Source organism: Pleurodeles waltl, chromosome 2_2, assembly GCF_031143425.1.
Source record: "Pleurodeles waltl isolate 20211129_DDA chromosome 2_2, aPleWal1.hap1.20221129, whole genome shotgun sequence".
Classification (NCBI taxonomy): Eukaryota; Metazoa; Chordata; class Amphibia; order Caudata; family Salamandridae; genus Pleurodeles; species Pleurodeles waltl.
In genome coordinates this window covers 582,618,521-582,638,738 of record NC_090439.1, presented here as the reverse complement: position 1 = coordinate 582,638,738, position 20,218 = coordinate 582,618,521, and the positions used below count along the sequence as shown (strand labels likewise).

Below are 20,218 nucleotides of genomic sequence, written 5' to 3'. Positions count from 1 at the left end.
TAAATATAAATATTCCTTGGGCTTCACTATTCACTTACTCTACAACATAATGCTTGGGTCAGCTAGACACATTTGTTTGATTGTTTATTTATGCACTTTCATAAAGCATATGACCCGAAGATATCAGCACATTGTAAATAAAACTAGGTGGAGATACACTTTGATATTGCATTGAAGCTTAAACTTTTCAAATAATAATATAACCAACAGTAAGCAAGAAAGTTAAAAGTCCAAGGACAGAATGGTTTGGGTGAGTTATGCACTGAGGAAGCAAATGGCGATGTAAAAGTAGTTGAATGGTTGAGAAAAGACAAGGTGGGTTAGAAGGTGTTCTTGTATACAGGTGTCCGTGGAAAGGGACCAGTAGCATGGAGTGCTTATAGGTGGATGAAGGAGAAGTAAGGTGGGAAGAAGATAATCTGAAGTAAAACAAAGGGGTAAGATTGTAGGGTCTATAGATGGAAATAACTATTGAATAAAAATTGGTAAAAGTTTTGTGGTAATTTTTTAGATGTACATAGAAAAGGAAGGTATGTTTTAGTCTTTTCTGAAATGTAAATTAGAAGTCCAATTGGCAGAGGTTCTGGAGCCACATGTATATAAACCAGATCAGTTTTACTAATGTACATTTCATAACTGGCAGTGTATGAACATTTATATGTAGTGTTTAAAATCACTTTAGCAACACAAAAGGATGATGGACGGAGTGCTGAAAATGCAAACACTCAACCCCAGTCACAGATCTGGGTTTAATCCATCGTTCTTTTGCTCACCATGCCACCCCAGGTTGGACCCAGCCATATGCAAATCAGTCTTGACCCTGTTCCTCATGGGAACTATCCTTTTGTTTTGCTAAAGTCGCCCTAAGTGGGAAGGGTATGCCCAGACGTGGGTCCCGTGCTTCCCATGCCACTGGATTCAAGCTAGCCTGGCTGATGAGGGGTGAAACCCCGAAACCGGTCCCAGGATGCTTGTTTCCAGTCCAGGGAAGACCTGGCCTGTCAGTTCGGGCTGGACTGTTCCCATAGGGAACAGGGTCAAGACTGATCTGCATATGGCTGGGTCCAAACTGGAATGGCATGGGCAGCAAAAAAACGATGGATTAAACCCAGATCTGTGACTGGGGGTGAGTGTTTGCATTGTCAGCACTCCGTCCATCATCCTTTTGTTTTGCTAAAGTTGCCCTAAGTGGGAAGGGTATGCCCAGACGTGGGTCCCGTGCTTCCCATGCCACTGGATTCAAGCTAGCCTGGCTGATGAGGGGTGAAACCCCGAAACCGGTCCCAGGATGCTTGTTTCCAGTCCAGGGAAGACCTGGCCTGGCAGTTCGGGCTGGACTGTTCCCATAGGGAACAGGGTCAAGACTGATTTGCATATGGCTGGGTCCAAACTGGAATGGCATGGGCAGCAAAAAAACGATGGATTAAACCCAGATCTGTGACTGGGGGTGAGTGTTTGCATTGTCAGCACTCCGTCCATCATCCTTTTGTTTTGCTAAAGTCGCCCTAAGTGGGAAGGGTATGCCCAGACGTGGGTCCTGTGCTTCCCATGCCACTGGATTCAAGCTAGCCTGGCTGATGAGGGGTGAAACCCTGAAACCGGTCCCAGGATGCTTGTTTCCAGTCCAGGGAAGACCTGGCCTGGCAGTTCAGGCTGGACTGTTCCCATAGGGAACAGGGTCAAGACTGATTTGCATATGGCTGGCTCCAAACTGGAATGGCATGGGCAGCAAAAAAACGATGGATTAAACCCAGATCTGTGACTGGGGGTGAGTGTTTGCATTGTCAGCACTCCGTCCATCATCCTTTTGTTGTGTTTAATATCACAACAGTATTTTCTTCTGTAGTCTGAAACATAACAAGGGATTGTTGGTATAAAGGCACAGTTAATGTAGTTAGTGTAGCATATAACTTTAAATATAATATGACAAAATGCATGCAGTACAATATGATGTAATATTTATAAAATAATTTGAAGAGCTGTTGAAAACAAGCAATGCACATGGCTGTCCGTTAGACCCCTGTCCTCAACAAATTTTCAAAATAATTATTTTATGAACATCGGCAGCTATCCCAGTCAGAAATAGTATCAATCTGTTTTTAAAAACATACATTTTCCTAGAGATATTGAAGAAGGCATATGTGCAACCAATACTTAAGTAAAACAACTTGGATCCTCAAGCTTCTAACACTAACATCACAGCCTCCAATGGACTTTTGCTTAGCAAAGTTGCAAAGAGCATAACATTTCACCAAATCTGTGTACTCATACAAGAAAGGCAATTTGTCTCAGACTAGTAAATTGGATTTTAGCAAAGAAAAGGGACAGAATCTGTCTTAATAGAAATTTGGGATGACCTAAAACAGTCAACAAAAATGATGTAGATGCATTACTCCTGCTAAACAATTCAGCTGCTTTTGGCACAGTACACCATGATGCCTCAAGTTTTAGACTCAAAGAAGTCATTATAGACATCATCACTCTTGCATTTCCTCTTACCTAAATTAGAGGTCCTACCTGGTTCATAAACCCCTTTTTTCATGAAATCATTACTGGACAAAAACAGGAGTGCCACAAGGATCCATGCTCTCACATTTGATTTTCAACATATCCGTGAAACTACTAGACCTTATCAACAGTTTTGAACTAACCTGATACAGCTCTGCGAATGACACTGATATTAATCCTCAAATTGGGAAACTACATTGAAAAATCTAAATTTAACATGTGCCTCATACCTGTAAATCAATAGATGACGTATAATCATCTCAGGTTAAATGCTTTAAAAACTAAAATACTGATGTGCTGTGGTTAGAAAATTATGATCCTCTGTGTAGGAAACTGGCCCTTGTTGCAGTTACCCCCCCACTCTTTGTGCCTGATATTGATGCTGACTTGGCTGAGAGTGTGCTGGGATCCTGCTAACCAGGCCCCAGCAGCAGTGTTCTTTCCTTAAAAATATACCATTGTTTCCACAATGGGCACACCTCTGGTACACAGATAAGTCCCTTGTAAAAGGTACCAGTGGTACCAAGGGCCCTGTTACCAGAGAGGGTTCCTAAGGGCTACAGCATGTGTTGTGCCATCCTAAGGGACACCTCACTAAACACATGCACACTGCCATTGCAGATTATGGTGGTCATTATGACATTGGCGGTGACTGTTAAAGGGGCAGTAATACCGCCAACAGGCTGGCAGTAATTACCGCCAAATTATGACCATGGAGATGATACCTCTCATAGACAGCCATGTACCACACCAACCGGCAGGGCGTTAACACCACTGACCATGGCGGTAGCCATCAACAGCCAGGTGGAAGAAAAGGTACCGCCCACCATATTATGACATAGTAAACTGTCACGATTTCCGGGGCCGTACCAACGCCATCAAAAGTCTGGCGGAAACACAACACAGAAAACGAAAGACTCACCATCAGAGACACAGAGAAGAACTCGGCCGCCATGGAACCGGAACTTCAAGCCGTCCCGATGCTCTTCTACGCCATGGTCTGCCAGAAACACCAACGCCGACGAAGACGGGGAGTACTGCCGCCTAGCACATGAGGGAGGGAGGAAAAGGAGAGTGACACACACAGGCACAACACACACCATTCACACACACACACCATACACAACCAGCTAACCCACGTCTAATTAAAACAAGGACGACATTGAGGTTTAACTGATACTGTAATATGATGCAAGCAGCCACCATACTGACCTTGCAATAACATAAACAGGCGTCAATGTCTAGAAAGGGCCAATGGCCAGTCCAAAGTACAAAAGGCCCACATGGCCACAGTCCAAGCCCCAACTTGATTCCTGACATTATCCGGACTCCATTGTGCAGGGGCATCATGTTGGAAATAGGCAGGCACCTCAGGGGTAAACGGGGGGCGGTTGAGGGTGGGAGGGCACCTCAGCTGAAGTGGGTAACATGCACACTGATTCTGGAGTGGGCTCCTTGCCCAATTGTCTCTGGTGGAGAGTGTCAGGCCACAGTCTCTAAAGTAGGGAACATGCCCACTAGTTCTGGATGGGGCTCCTTACACAACCGTCCCTGGAGGGTGGCCTACATGCCTTCTGCTGGAGGTGAGGGCTGCTGTGCGTCAGCTGGAGGTGAGGGCTGCTCTGCCTCTGCTGGAGGTGAGGGCTCCTTGCCCACTGCTGGTGGAGGTGTTACCCTGGCTGCCTCTGCTGGAGGTGAGGGCTCCTTGCCCACTGCTGGTGGAGGGGGCCTCTTGCCTTTCTTTGGTGGTGGAGTGGGATCCTTCCCTTTCTTGGGTGGTGGAGTGGTGGTGCATCAAAATTGGAATTGTGTCTTACAAATGTGTGAATATTCATTGCATCTTTTATCGCCAGGAAGTGCATTATTGACATAACTGTGAGACTGATTAAGCTCCTGGATTTTAGATGAAGAAACATTGATAATATTTCTTGACTTCACTAGTTCATATTATAATACAGCCTGACACGGTCTTAATTGTGCACAATTGTGTACAATGTGAATATGTTGTCCACACATGATAGGTCTTGATTACTCAGTTAATACAGTATTTTTGTGGCTTTTGAGTACTGCTTCTGAATGAACACATAAATTGAGAAATCAAGAGTCAGAATTATTAGTTTATAATCTCAGGAAAAATGTATACTTTGTTGTGAGTGTGTTCTATTTCCTGCTCTTCTACACTGGCAGGTAGAACAGTGTTCAATCAGGGTAGCATCACCCCACCTTGTGCATGGTTGTATGAGTCTCTTGCTGTTTCCCAAGAAAACAATGTCAGTTACTGTATGGATTTATGTTCACCTCGATGGACCTTTCTGCTTATCAGCCCATCTCAGGAAACTCAAATAGAGATGCTGTAGAATATTTTTTAGATTTCTTAGCTGTTGCCAAAGAAAAAGAAATGCGTATTCTGATTGGTGGGGGGGGGGGGGGAGAGCAGTGATATTTGTTGAGGAGAATGCAATATATTTGGCTAGCATATCCTGTGTGCTTTTCCCAGTGTACCATCATATTCTATGCAGGGTTAGTGTGGAATATGCGCTACTTTTATTTTTAGCAAATTTATGCTTTCTGACATTTATTACTAAAGAGGTGCAAGTATGAGTTCTAGAGACCTCCTTGACTGTTCCATCAACAATGTTCTTGAAAATTGCTCCTTGTGGATCTGAGAGGCCTTGGCTACCACATCCTTTCTATCATGGATTCGAACTAGTTTCCTTGGCGTAAGATCAAGAGTATCTCTAATACTTTTGCGATCTTATACATGACATAGGACTGGTTTACATTGGTTTTGATGCAGCTACACATGGCAGGCTTATCACATTTTTGCATGTTTGTGTCATTACTATGACTTACACTGTTACTTCATACTTGTAAAAGGGTACTGCATCAACGCCTTCATACAAAACGTAATTTTGAGCTGTCCAGGTTTTGAAGGAGTTCACTTGAAAAGATTAGACTCCTTCTGCACTGATCATTGGCCAATACTTTGTAGACATTGTTGGAAACCACCCACGTGTAAGTTTACAGCTGTGGTGATACACAATCAGGAGCTTCCAGCATACAAACTGTACGTGCTTGTCCTCTTCAATGGCCAGGTTTTTTATACATTTATTACATGGTAGGAAAGAGTTCTGTTATTGATTTTAGTTTGAATGCTTAGTGCTTAGTCAATGCTTTAGTCTGAATATTTAATTTCTGCTCCTTTAGTCCTAGCGTCCTGCAAATACATACTGAGCAGAAAAACGTGTCACTTATTTCGTAGCTCATACTGCTTTCACCCAAGAAAAACCTTGCGGGAAGGAGTGAGGAATATTTTGTTTATTTAGGCGACTGCAATAACTGTGCTTATCACATAACGACATTTTAATTTACATTTAGAGGTTATGACTGAATTGAAGAAGAATGTTCGTGCAGTGGTATGCACCATCAATGTCGCAAATAGTTCCTACATTGTACATAATTCATATGGTCTATGATGGTAGAGAATTCTTCATGAAGTGCTTAGGTCACAATTACTGTACTTGTTCAAGCATTCGTAGCTTTACCCGAACGGCCTGTGAAGGTACCATTTTGACAAAGGCACTTTATCCCTGTCTATGAGTTCTCCAGGCATACCCCGCGAGTATCCATTTATATTCCACACACCTTTAACTATGACATCACTCACTCTACCAATGAAAACGTATTTCTATGTTTTGCATTTTTAAACATGCAGAAAGAAAATGTACTTTTGCTCTGTATGCAGAGGTGCATCACAGTCGGTTCTGGATTATGTAATATATTTGATACATGCCATTTTGAACAACAGATCAACCTACTGTTAATAGTATTTTCAAAACAGCACTTTGATGTCGGTGACTAATGTCCTCGACCCTTCCCATAGAGAAGGCGGCGTGAAAAAATGGCAAAGATTACATCATTAGTCTTCTGCGACCAGGAAGGTGTGGTGGGAATTATAGATCTCTGTCTTTTTCTGTACATTTATTATGTTCTTCGGGGCGCTGAAAGCAAATTTAAATGCATGGTTTTACAGCTCAATAGTAACGACAGTAAACAGAAAACTCTGCTTCAATGACCAAAAAAAAAAAAAACAACAACACAAGCTTTGAAGTCTTGCACTGTTCTCAAGTTCCCTTCAGATTTGTCTGTTTAGTCCTCCTGCTCCATGGCTTCATTGTTGATCCTGTTTTCTTTTTCTATGTTATATATGTAATTGTAGTTACACATGGATGTGTATATAATTAAATATAAAAAACGAACTCCAAGCAGCCAGTTGCTCCTCACACTTGTTCATTATTGACCAAGTCAATTCAGCAAGCTGTTTAATAAATGTTTCGGTGTCATGTGTGAGATGTTATCATGCCATTTTCATCAACAAACACGACACTGCTTTAATTTTTGATCTGTACCAGGCTGATCTGTTAGTGGACTCATACTGAGAGAAATCCTAGAAAACATTTAGCATGCAAGATGAGTGGAGGTCCATCCGCCTGAAAATGTTCTCCCAATGTTAGGAAGCTGTGTAAGTCTCATGTGTTTATTCATCATAACTGATGTATTAATTGGTACGCCTGCTTAGCACCTACCGCTCTCTGATAGGCATTCCTTACCTCTGCAACACTTGGGAACTGACAGCTACAGTTATAGGGGGTTATTACAACTTTGGAGGAGGTGTTAATCTGTCCCAAATGTGACGGATATACCACCAGCCGTATTACGAGTTCCATAGGATATAATGGACTCGTAATACGGCTGGTGGTATATCCGTCACTTTACCGTCACTTTTGGGACGGATTAACACCTCCTCCAAAGTTGTAATAACCCCCATAGTTCTTTCCTCAGTGGTATTGACATGTTTTGGTGGCTTGTCTGTAAATCCATATCTTTTATGTTTGGTATAGTCTTGGGAATTGTCTGTAGAATGTGCCTGTTAGGGTCTTGATACACATCTGTGTCATCTGTTATATCCAGACACGAAGAATACAGCTAGAATTCGGAAATTAAAATATAGCCAACCCAAGAAGTGCTTCATTGTATCAAGGAGAGATAGTGAGATTGCTCCATTGTGGCTCAACACACACAGGAAGCTGTTGGGTAGACTTTTGTCATGGTCACACTGAGGGAGCAAGAATTAACTGTCTCAATACTGGCGTAGCTCTCTCTTTACAGCGTGTCCACTAATGCTGTACATTTTAGCTACTACTATCACTATATCCACATAAGGTTACTTGATGCCTCTGTGCAACTAAGCACCTTGTGTAGAGTGCTGGTATTTTATTTAACAGTCAGTGCATTCTGAGAATATAGTAGGTTTGGTTCACTTTATCAGGACTAACACCTCTGAAAACCATGGCTTGTGGAAAGAAAGTGTGGGACTGAAAAATTGTGTTTTGGTGATATGAAGTCATTTGGTAACTGTGCACCCAGGAGTTGGAACTGGTGGTGGTGATGTCTACACCATGTAATCTCATTACAGCCCCAACATAATGTTAATTTGTGTCTACAAGTAGATTAGAGAATTATATATTGGAATAGCTGGGTGGCATGATAAAATATTATTTTCAGGTAGGAGTGCAACCAGCAGGAAACTTACAGCACTTTTTCCTTTTAATATTGATTAATTCCATCAGATCAAGACTCTTTCTTCAGGAAGGTGATCAGACCTTCGAGCTACCAGACCTTGTGTCCTAAGCCTGCCTCTTGACATTAGACATCAAGTCGCTATGACTGCTGCTGTCTGTCATCATGTTCTGTCATTGCAACTTACTTTAAATTAATGCCTCTCAGTTTCAAGCAGCTCCTATTGACGAGGTTTTCCAATTAATACATTGAAGTTTAAGTTTATTGTATAGATAAAAATCAATGACACTAATTTAAAAAAATGTAGAGCATAGTTACAATTATAGGCTAGACCTTCAAAAACAAAGAAAATCTTTTAATCATAGATGCAGACTTTTAGCCCAGCAACAGCATTTACAGCTTACATCAATTGGTAAAACGTATCTTCATTGAAAACAGTCTGAGATTTATTGTATTCATCATATACAGTCTTTGATTCTTTACGTTGTACATGTGTTTATAAACTAATCAACAGAAATGTACAATGCAATTTATTGATTTGTTCTGAGTCACCTGAAAAGCAAAACATTATTGCATCCCTTTCTGTTCCACTCCTTCCTTCCCGGATTAGGGAATGTAGTAAACAAATGTGTAATTCAAGCAAATATGAACATCAACTACTTAAATACGGCACAGTTTCTTCCACCTCATGATATGATTAAAAAACTCTTTAATGATTGTGTAAATGGAAACATGCTCCTTCGACATGCAAATCGATATGTGTAGTAATTTAAGAAGTAAAAAGTCCATTTTAGTTTTTGCCTGAAGATTAAAATTTTATTATAACTGCCTGTTCTTTGTATAGGTGTGCTGAATATTGTTGAAAAGTTTGAATTTTTGTAGAATAGAGAACCTTCTATATTTGTTTTTAAGAGATGTTCACATTGTTTATCCTCATATTCAACAGTATGTCTATGGTAATAACTCTGCTAATATTGTAGATACATTGTTACTACTATTTCTTTCCTATATATCAGGGCTTTGTGCAAGCACATAATTAGAAAATTAAGTAGTGTCTAATGCTAACAATGAAACAAGGTATGTCTCAAGCTGGAAACATCAATAAGGGGTTGAAGATCTTACTTTAAATAAATTATGGAAACAGTAGGCGGAAACAGCAGAATTTGTTTTTCAAGATGTATTATTGTTTTAGTAGGAAAGCCTATTGAACCATTCGATTTTCTTTCAGTTATCTGATTGAAAAACATGATTTACAACATCCTAAAATTTTAACATTTAAATATTTTCAAAGAGAATATTCTCAAATAAAATCATGAAGTCAAACTTAGTATAAGATTGACTAGATGTGGGGACTAGTTTAACCGCATTATTCAAAGAAGCCAGATAAATAACTTCCTCAAAAAAGTTCCCAGATTTTAGTGCTGGGTTTTTAGTGAGTGTTCCAGTGATAGTTTTTAAAATATTTATTATATTTACAGATATACTGATTGAAGGAAAGCTATTCTCAAATACAGTTTGTTACCAAATTAAATCAACCAATTGATGGTGGTGATCACTTTCCGGTCTAGTTAATATTTTGAAATCTTTAAATGTAACTCTGCTAAAGGTATAAAACTCTAATCACGTTCCATACTAAGGTCTTATTATGGCTTCGGAAAAGCCTGCCTGCCAAAAGTTCTGTAAGTGAGGCAGCCTACCCGCCGGGCCCATTTTGAGCTTCCCACTGGGTCAGCGGGTGGAACCTAGGATCCGCCTGCTGCGCCAGTGGGAAACGGCCTACAGCATTGTCTCCTGCTCATAATCGAGCCGGCAGCAGTGCTGTGGTGCATAGGGTGCACCAGCACCCGTTCAATGTTTATTGTCTGCAATGTAGACAGTGAACATTGCGATGGTGCTGGCCAGGGGGGCCCCTGCACCCTGTCTCTGCCAGCCTTTTCATGGCGGTGCTACTGGCGAGAAATCGATGGCAGAGAATGGGGTTGTAATCCCCTGGGCAGCACTGCTTGCAGCACTGCCCTGGTGGATTAGGACTGCCAGCACCACCAGGCCATCGTAAACTCGTAATCTGGTGGTGTTGGCAGTCCGACCGGTCATAATATGGCACTCACACCGCGGTATTGACGGAAGTCCGACCCCCACCACAACCCAGGCAGTCTTTAGACCACCAGGGTTGTAATGAGGCCCTAAGATTTGTAGAAAAGTATATCTTTTGTTCGACAGTTGTACCCCATCTAATGTTCAATTAACAGAATTCCCCCAGACCTACAATTCTAACTACTATGACAGAACCCCTGTTAAATACTTTTATTTTGTTAATCTCTCAAGAATTATTTTGTGTTGTTGGGCTAATTCTGCACTGGATTGCTACCAGGACAAAGAATCCTAACTGCCAGAATCCCATTTAAGCCCGAACCTCCTTTTCCCTCATTTACGTCACAATTGCTGAATTAGGTATATGCAGTACAGGCATTACAGAGGTATATTCTTATACATGTGGAAAGTGGGAACACAAAAAAGAAAACACTAACTTTAAAAACTACATGCCACCTTTGCATTGCTAAATGACAAAATAGTGGCATCTCATCACATAGAATGAATGGGCCACTACTGTATCAACAATGCTGGCAATTAAATGTTGGGGGCTGATTCAGTATGTGACCAGGGCTGCTAAGAACAACTATACTGGGAACTGACTTGGATCAGCTAATGACTTAAACTGATTGATGCAAAGACACTCTCTGTTCATGTACATACCAACAACAAAAGGTCTATCACCAAACCTAACAAAGTAAATTTTTAATCTCAGAAAACAGGTGAAGAGAAATGTTTCTTTAAAATGATTTTAGAGCTCTTAAAATGCAAGTGATTGTATTTTGTGGATTCTATTGATTCTTAAGTACCCAAAACAAAACGTTTTAAAGCAGCAGGACTTACAGAGCTTAAAATATCTGAACTAGATCCTTTCGGGGATATGGGTGTTTAAAGTAAGTGCTAAACTCTGTACTTCATTTAAACTATGAGCAGGAAATTAAAATAATGGTTATATTATATGTAATTTAAAAAAAATGTGCTATATACTATATGATCATGATATTAGACTGTGATTCTGCAGGATCCTGAAATACATTTATGAGTCCCCAAAATCTTGAAATAACTTTCCTCTCTTGCCTAATTGCTACTAATGTGGCTAATGCTGCAAAACATGAAACACCTAACTGAGGACTCACAACACATCACCATGCTCATTTGTTTGCAGGCAGTCGTTGTTACACACATATCATCCCTCCACTACACATTTGAGCCTCATCAGATATGCAACAGCAGGCTATACCCAACAGCGCCAGCCACCATCATTCTAATATTGCTAAGGAAATAGCCATACTCATACAGTCCATGCTATTCAGAATCCCCTGGCCATAACCACCATGCCTCCAAAGACATATAGTTGGCAAAACACAACCACATCTTGGGACTGTCAGACATGCCACTCAATTATTGAGGGGTGAGGCATACTCTGGTACCTTACTTAAGCTATGCCATGCATATTATGTTCCTACTCCGGTTTGGCTAAATTTTGAGCTAAATAATCAAGCACTGGCAAAGCCAAAAAGACTAGTTTGCCTTGCAATTGCATTCACTTATCAACTCCACTGCACACTAAATCATTTATCATCTAGTCAATTAATCCCTCATTCTTGCACTCGTGTATCCCTTCATCGTGCCATTGACTAATTTCTGCATGCATCCACTTTTCCATCCAAAATATCACAAATTTCCCAATAAGTGAATTCTCAAAAGGAAAGCATTGCTGAGATGTGAATTAGTGTACACAATGGAGTTGTATGTGTCTGCTGGAGAATGAGGGTGAGCATGGTTATGGTTCATACGTTTTGAAACATACATCCTATTACTATGCAGATAAAGCTACTAAACTTAAAACAAAATCATGTGAATACCACCACATAATAAGTCACTGAACTGAATTGTAATGTGTATACGGGGGACACCATGCTTGTGCTGAGTAATGGTCAATGAACCACCCAACGAGGAGATAAAAGTGAAAAAGACTTTAGGTACTCCCAACCCGAAATTCAAAAAATATTGTTAAAAATCAAATTAACTTTTTTACACTAACTCACCTAAACCATTTTGAGAGTTAACAACAAACAACCTCTCTACTAAACCAGCACAGCCGAACACTAACAAAACAACATACACTATAAAACAATGGTTCTTTGTATTCAATTGATGACCTTCTCCTATCCGTATGATATCGCACCCAGATAAATGATGTGATGCAGTGTCATAACAATGGTCGTCAGTGCTTCACAAATGCAACCTAACAAACGTGTGCGATAATTCCACCAGCGACCAAATGATAGTTCATTGCCGGAATGCTGAATTAAATTGACATTTTGAAAAGGGATAATTCACAAGTGTGTAAGTATTAAAAATAATCTGGTTTACAATGTCATGATTAATTGAAGGACAGGTCATATAGTCATATACTTTTTCTGTAGTCAGGTATATTCAAGGAGCCCAATTCACAAAAGCATTTTATCTTTAAGCATGCATGTGCGACTCAAAATGTCTACATCTACGACTCCCAGGAATTCAAGAAGAGAATCCTGGCAGGTGAAACTTTTTTATTCCTGCAGATTTTCCTGACACTTCTGAACATATCTATATTTGTAAATCCCACACAAGAGGTGAGAAGTGTGCATAACAAGGTGAGGGCCCAACATATTTTTCTAGGCACATATGGGCTGTAAATTGTTAATATCTATTAAGTAAAGCAAAGCCTATTTTAAACAGCACAGTCGTACAAGCCTTCATGATGCTCCTTGTGGCATATTTAGTTCATATGACAGCTTGGTGACACGCTTTACAACTAAGTCTGCATAACTAATGCACAAAGATAAATACAATTCACAATAACGTCCTGAATAGCTTCATGTCGCACAATCTGTTTCTGTGTGCAGATATTCTATGTGTGAAGAGTGTAGAATAATTTTATTTTGGAGTATGGAGCGAAAAAATATTGTGCTGCAAAAATATTGTAACCAGAATACTGATCACAAAAGTACAATGAAGGTAAGTGTATTTAGGTTAATATAGGTTTACTATTCTTGAACCATCATTGCACATTTAAGGTGCAGATCATACATGTGCATAAATGTTGTGTTAAGTATGGTAAATCTAAACTTATCCGTATGTCTTACCTTTACAATATTTTGGTAGTTGATATTCTGGCTATAATATAGTGGGTCCACGATATTTAAAACTTGATATTCTGCTAGTATACCTGATTGAGACCTAGTAATTGTAATTCTGCCTCTCATATGAGCATTCATCTACAGACAACCAATCATCAGTCACTTCACAACCAATGAACTCTAACCATACTCACCACCACTCTCTAATAGACATATACAGCTCCATTGATGTACACCAATTGAGATCTCAGCTCTGCTAACCTATTATGACTTCACTGATTTGTGAGTTTGTGTTTATGTGAAATTATCGATGGACAATTGGGTGAATGAATGAATACGTTAATGGGTGGATGAATGGATACATGAGTGCAAGGATAAGGGATCCAGTAAATAGATGATGAGTGATTTAGTGACTAGAGGGATGGATATGAGAAAACAATGGAAAGGCAAGCTAGCCCCATAGGTTTTGCCAATGACTGATGTTTAGCTCACAATTTAGCCACACCTCTTTAGGAACACAGTAAGCATGGCATTGATTAAGCAAGGTATCAGAGTCTGTCATCCCCAATTAGAGATGAATATTCCTCACTCAGGCCATCATTCCAAGTTTCCTGTAATTTGGTGCTGCAGTACTGGGGGACAGGATCCTTGGATTTTTGATAGTATTCCAGTACCAAGTTTCAGCAATTACCCATTTTGTTTCTGTAATTGGTAATAAACAGCCACAACTGAGAATGCTTGTGTCCTCATCTGCTTGTTTCACCAATTTCAGGGACAAATTCACTGACATTTTCTGGCTGCTCACAGCAAGTGGAAGAGGTGAACGGGAGGACTGGTAGGGGTCTAGAGGTAGTAGGCAGCAGGACTGGATGTCAGTGAAGGATTGTGTATGGGAGAGAGAGCTTTATCTTCTCTCCTGTAATGTGCTCTGGGCAGTAGGTAGGTGGCTGGTGGGAGGAAGGTGGGTGAGGGCCCTTACTGCCCACCACCACACTTCCCTTTCTCTGGTTGTGAATAGGGCCAATGTCATCCTTACACGCAGCCTTGCTGCTTGGGTGGAGGAAGTCTTCAACATCATCGCCTATGCCTGCTTCTCAACAGTGGCCAAATGAATGAATGAAACTGTCTGAAACTAAATAATATTCATCTTTGGCAAGCAAACTTCTTTCTGTTGTCAATTATGGTGGCCGACTGAGTTAAAACAACACTCTACTCTGACCATTGTGAAGAAACCTAGGTATCAGATTTGACCATAGCCTGTCTTTTGCAACTCAGGTAGCCGCAGTCTCTACTATTTTCTTCACTTTATTGATTTTGCTTATGAAAGTACTCTGTCTTCTCCCAACCTCCACTAACATGACAGTGATACATGCTCTTATTACAGCTAAATTAGATTACATCAACACTTTGTATCTGAACCGTCCAAACTATCTCCTACATCATCTCCTGATTGTTAAGGACTCTGCTGCCTGTTTAATTTTGAACCTTCTCTGTCGGCAGTCCATCTCAAAACAGCTTTGTTGGCTCCTCCTTCGTAAGCCGGTCATCTTTAAAGTTCCCTGTATGATTTATTTTTGAGCTGTTTAAAAACAAAATCACCTCTATATTCAAAAATTCATCCTGCCAAGACTCCATCTCTCCCTTAGAGATTCTCAATTGCTAGACAACTCTGCACACCGTGTATTATCGGATCTCGAAAATGTGGCTGCTCATTTTCTTAACTGGCTGCCACACATCGGAACACCCTACTTTTAGATAAACACAATTCCGCATCCGAGCTCATATTAGGATGAAACTTTAATCCTGGTTATTCAGCTCCTGCTGGCTCCTTCTGGTTTTACTCTGCTTTTAGCTCTTTGTCTTGTCTGTGCCACAATGCCATTTGTGGGCAACATTCACACTCTATAGATCTCTCATTCATTCCATCGTGAAAAGGACTGGGAGGAGGATTTGGGATCTGACTGTGGGTAATATTGTATGCTTTCCTGGTGCCGCAATAGGGTTGGGTCTGTACAATGCTGTATTTCAATCTGCAGCCCCTGCCCTCTGCTACAGTTTCACTGAGTGAACTTCCACACCCAGTGAAATCAGGTCCTGTGCCACCCAAAAAAAAAAAAAAAATTATACTTACCTGAACTTACCTGAATGTCCCTGGGATGGGTCCCTCCATCCTTGGGTGTCCTCCTGGGGTGGGCAATGGTGGCAGGGGAGGTCCCTGGGGGCAGGGGAGGGCACCTGTGGGCTCTTCTTGAGCCCACAGGCCCCTTAACGCCTACCCTGACCCAGGCGTTAAAAAGTGGCGCAAATGTGGGGTTTTTTGACCCGACCACTCCCGGGCGTGATTTTTGCCCGGGAGTATAAATACGACGCATTTGCGTCGCCGTCATTTTTTTAGACGGGAACGCCTTCCTTGCATCTCATTAACGCAAGGAAGGCGTTCACGCAAAAAAATTACGCTATTTGCCCATACTTTGGCGCTAGACGCGTCTAACGCCAAAGTATAAATATGGCGTTAGTTTTGCGTCGAATTTGCGTCGAAAAAAACGACGCACATTCGGCGCAAACGGAATATAAATATGCCCCTTAATGTCAGAGCACGCGATGGCTTTGCTTAGTCTTAGAAACTTCTATTATATCGAAAAAGGCAGACTTGTCAGCTACAAGTAGTTACCACCTTTAATCTCGCTAAACTGTTTTCCTAATATGTTTCCAGAAACTGTCCTACGTATTGCGGAGAAATCAGGAGCTGGACGAGGAACAGACCCGAATGCACGACGAGCTGGGGAAGACCAGGAGCACATTGGAGCTGCAGTTCCATAAAATACAGGTGACGGGTTGGGACACAGTGATACTTCCTTCGCTGGGCAGTTCCTATGTTTAGGTCTGAGAGGGTGTGTGTGTGTGATGGGGGGGGGGGGGGGGGGGTGGCGGGGGTTTGTTGCCATTTCTTTTCAAACTCCGGGGGCCCAAGTCCTTTCCTCTGGCCATCTCTTGCTTGACTCAGTCTGACAGTCTCGCGGAGGCAGGGAAAAGCACGAAGCCGGATTGATAATGAGGTCAATAAAAAGTCCACTGCTCTCGTCAATTGCCACATTGGCTTAGATCGCTCGGGGCCTTTCGGAAAGCTGTGGAGAAAATCAATAACAAAGAAAAAAGATTTAAAACATAATTGGAATCGCCTGTTGATTGCACTTTTGCTCAGCAGATGGTATCTTCTTGTAACGACGGCGTGTGTATACTGCTATACAATGGTTACAACACGGGCTGAATCCCGATTGAATTGTTTTAATGTTTTCACTGAGTGTTTACCTTGTGTATTAATCCAAGTATCATGCCCAAAGCAACAGACCTGCTTTCATTTGCCTGTTCGTTGCATTTGGGAGAACTGACTCAACTATGTGCGTTTTAGATGTTTTTCTCTGTGTAATGTACATAACAAAATACAACAAAACAGCATGAATACATAGTTTAAAAATAATACATCGTCAATTTGTTTTTTAGAAAAGCATTTTCTATTTCTTAACAGGTTTGCTTTGCTACACGTTACCGTGTGCACGGCCATAACTGGAAAACTTAGATATTTTCCCTCTTAAACGTGTGTACCGAAACGTCGTCACAGTTTAGTCGTGTTTTTTTATGTGCGTGGTTACATATAGGCGATGATCTGTCCAATGTAGGTGTTTATATCTGTCTGCTTCGACTTTTTTTTGTGTACATTGCAACATTGGTTACAGGTAGCTTTGCTAAGTGCGTCAACTTGAACTGCTCTGTGTTCTCGAACAGAAATTGCTCTCGCTAAATAAGTGTTAATCGATGTGTACTGCTTCTCCAAGTACTGGCTGCGTTTTCTCTCTGATTATCATTCATCGATCCACATTGAGCTTTTCTTGGCAGGCCCATGTTTCTTGGTGTTTTCTGTTTGTGTTGTGCGTCTGTCAGGAAGTATTTTAGGCAACTTCAAAGGGTACTCACGGAAACACTCTGATGCTGACAGCAGATCGTCCTGTGCTCAAGCGAGATGCACGAGCCAGCTCGGTCCGGGATAGTTGCCATCAGAGCAAAAGAGCACAGTCCTGAAAAAAGATGCTTCAATCAATCAGTTTTTGTACAGCGTGGCTATTCACCCATGAGGGTCTCAAGGCGCTGTAGGGGAGGGGCCTCACCCGAAGAGCCAGTCTGGAGGTTCTCACTGAAGATGATGAGCGACGAACGGGCTTTGTCTGAGGTGCATGGGGAGCTAGTTCCAGCTCTTTATTGCAATGTAGGTGAAGGATCGTCCTCTGGCGGTGGTTCTACGGATGCCAGGGATGGTGGCCAGGGCCATCTGTGCAGAGTGGAGGGATCTGGTGGGGGTGTGGAAGGAGACTCAGTGGTTCAGGTAGGCCGGTCCTGCCTTGTGTATGGGCTTGTATGTGTGGGTGAGTAGCTTGAAGGTGATTTGCTTCTCGACCGGTAGCCAGTGGAGGGTCCTCAGGCGTTGGGAGGTGTGTACTCGCCGTGGGAGGTCCAGAATGAGTCTGGTGGCGGTGTACTGGATGAGTTGTAGTTTTTTTATGTTTCTAGCTGAGGTGCCGGCATAGAGGGCATTGCTGTAGTCAAGCTTGCTTGTGACTAAGGCGTGGGTGACTGTCCTGCGACAGTCTGCTGGGGCTGATCTGAAGATCTTTCGAAGTTTGCGGAGTGTGTGCCAGCAGGAGGAGGTGACTGAGTTTACCTGGATGGTCATGGATAGGAAGGAGTCGAGGATGATGCCTAGGATGCGCGTGTGCTCAATGTGTGCAGGAGGGGCGCTGAGGGATGTGGGCCACCAAGAGTCATCCCAAGCTGAGGTGGTGTTTCCCAAGATGATGATCTCAGTCTTGTTGGAGTTGAGCTTGAGGCAGCTTTCTCTCATCCAGGTGGCAATGGCTTCCATTCCTGAGTGGAAGTTCCTTTTGGTAGTGTCCGGGTCTTCAGTGAGGGAAATGATGAGTTGTGTGTCATCGGCATATGATAGTGTGGGACTCAGTGAGGATCCTTGTGGGACTCTGAAGCTGACACCTGTGGGTCTAGATTTGTAGGGTGGGAGTCTCACCGTCTGGGTCCTCTTGGAGAGGAAGGAGTGGATCCATTCCAGGGCTTTTCCACAGATTCCTATGTTGTGGAGTCTGGTGCGCAGGGTGCTGTGGGAGACTGTGTCGAAAGCTGCTGTGAGGTCAAGGAGTATGAGCGCTGTGGTGTGGCCGTAGTCTAGGAGTAATTGGATGTCATCGGTGGCTGCCAGGAGGGCTGTCTCCTTGCTACAGTTGCTGCAGGACTGGGAGCTGTCCAGGGAGTCATTGGCCTCAATGAAATTCCGTAGTTGTATGTTGATTGCTTTCTCCAGTACTTTTGCGGGGTAGGGTAGCAGCAAGATGGGCCAGAAATTCTTCAGTTCTGATGGGTCGGCTGAAGGTTTCTTCAGGAGAGGGCGTGTTTCGGTGTGTTTCGAGTCCTCGGGAAAGGTGACAGTATTGATGGAGCAGTTGATTGTGTTCCAGACTTCGGGGGCGATGGTTGCACTGGCTCTGATGCATATGTGGTGCGGGCAGGGGTCTGTGGGGCTCTGGAGTGGGTGCAGTTCATGATGCTGACTGTTTCCTCTGTGGAGAGTGTGGACCAGCTGTGGGTGGTCTGAGTGGGTTCTGGGAGGGAGGCTCGGTCACAGGTTCTAGTGCCAGAATTTTCAGGGAGAAAGCTGTTGTAGATGTCCTGGATCTGGTGGTGGAAAAAGGTGGCAAGTTTGTCGCAGAGGTCCTGTGACGGGGGGATGCTGGTGTCTTCGGAGGGGGGATCTGTGACTCGTTGATGACTGAGAAGAGTTCCTTAGAGTTGTGTGTGGAGGAGTTGATGCGTCCTTCCTAGCGTTCTTGATTTTTCAGCAGTGGGAAGCTGTAACAGGTCTGAATGAGGTGAGGTCTTGGCTGGATTGACTGTTCCTCCATTTTTTCTCTAAACGTCTGTGGGTATGCTTTGTTTCTGGAGTTCGGTGGTGAACCAGCTGGCTTTCTTAGGTACACATTTTGCCGATTTCAGCTGGAGGGGGGCTAGAGTGTTGGTGCATACGGTGATCCATGCATTGAGATTACATGCTGCTGTGCTGGCATCATTGGAGGGAGGGATTTGGCGACCAATGAGGTTAGTTGCTCATTGGTGATTTTGTTCCATTTCCTGTGGGGGGCCCTGAGGGTGCAGGTGCGGGTGCTGGGTGCGGTGATTGTGAAGTGTATGCAGCGGTGGTCGGTCGAGTCTGGGGTGGAGATGGTCTCAATGGTGATCCGATTGCTTGAGGTGAAGATGGGGTCCAGTGTGTGTCCTGCAATGTGTGTGGGTGGGGAGACCAGCTGTCTGAGGCTGAGGGTGGTGAGTTTGTCGAGTAGAGCGGTGGTGTTTAGATTGTCACGGTCCTCAAGGTAGAAATTCAGGTTGCCCAGGAGGAGGTAGTCGTCTGATGCCAGGGCCTGGGGGATAGCAATGTCTAACATGTCATATATGAAAGCTGTACACCAGGGTGCCGCAGATGGAGGAGTTGTGGTTGGATTCGACCAGGAAGTGAATGTTTTCCATGGTGGTGCATTGTTCTGCTGGGGCAGCCTTGACACGTAGTGAGGACTTGTGTACACTGTTGAGTCCTCCGCCCGGCCGGGAGGGCCAGTTCCTTCTTAGGATGCTGTATCCAACGGGAATGGCAATGTCTAGCCCGAGGTGGAGTTGGTCCAGGTCTCGGTATGGAAGGCGCTGTCCGGTTGGGCTGTGTCGATCAAATCCCAGAGTTTGGTGGCATGCTTGTGGAGAAAGCAGATGTTAAGGAGCAAGCAGTTGATGGGGTGGTGGAGGTTGTTGGTATCTCTGTGTGTGGAGAGTACCTTCAGCTTGTTGAGGCTGGCGCTGAGGTT

The 20,218-nt window shown here is 42.9% G+C and overlaps 1 protein-coding gene across 1 annotated transcript in view; it reads left to right on the top strand.

The window, feature by feature from the left end:
* CCDC178 (coiled-coil domain containing 178) overlaps positions 1-20,218 on the top strand; it is a 1,079,202-nt gene that overhangs the window by 431,546 nt on the left and 627,438 nt on the right. The window contains exon 16 of the mRNA XM_069220096.1: positions 16,018-16,131. Within this exon, the coding sequence (XP_069076197.1) occupies positions 16,018-16,131 (114 nt within the window). The remainder of the gene's footprint in view (positions 1-16,017; positions 16,132-20,218) is intronic.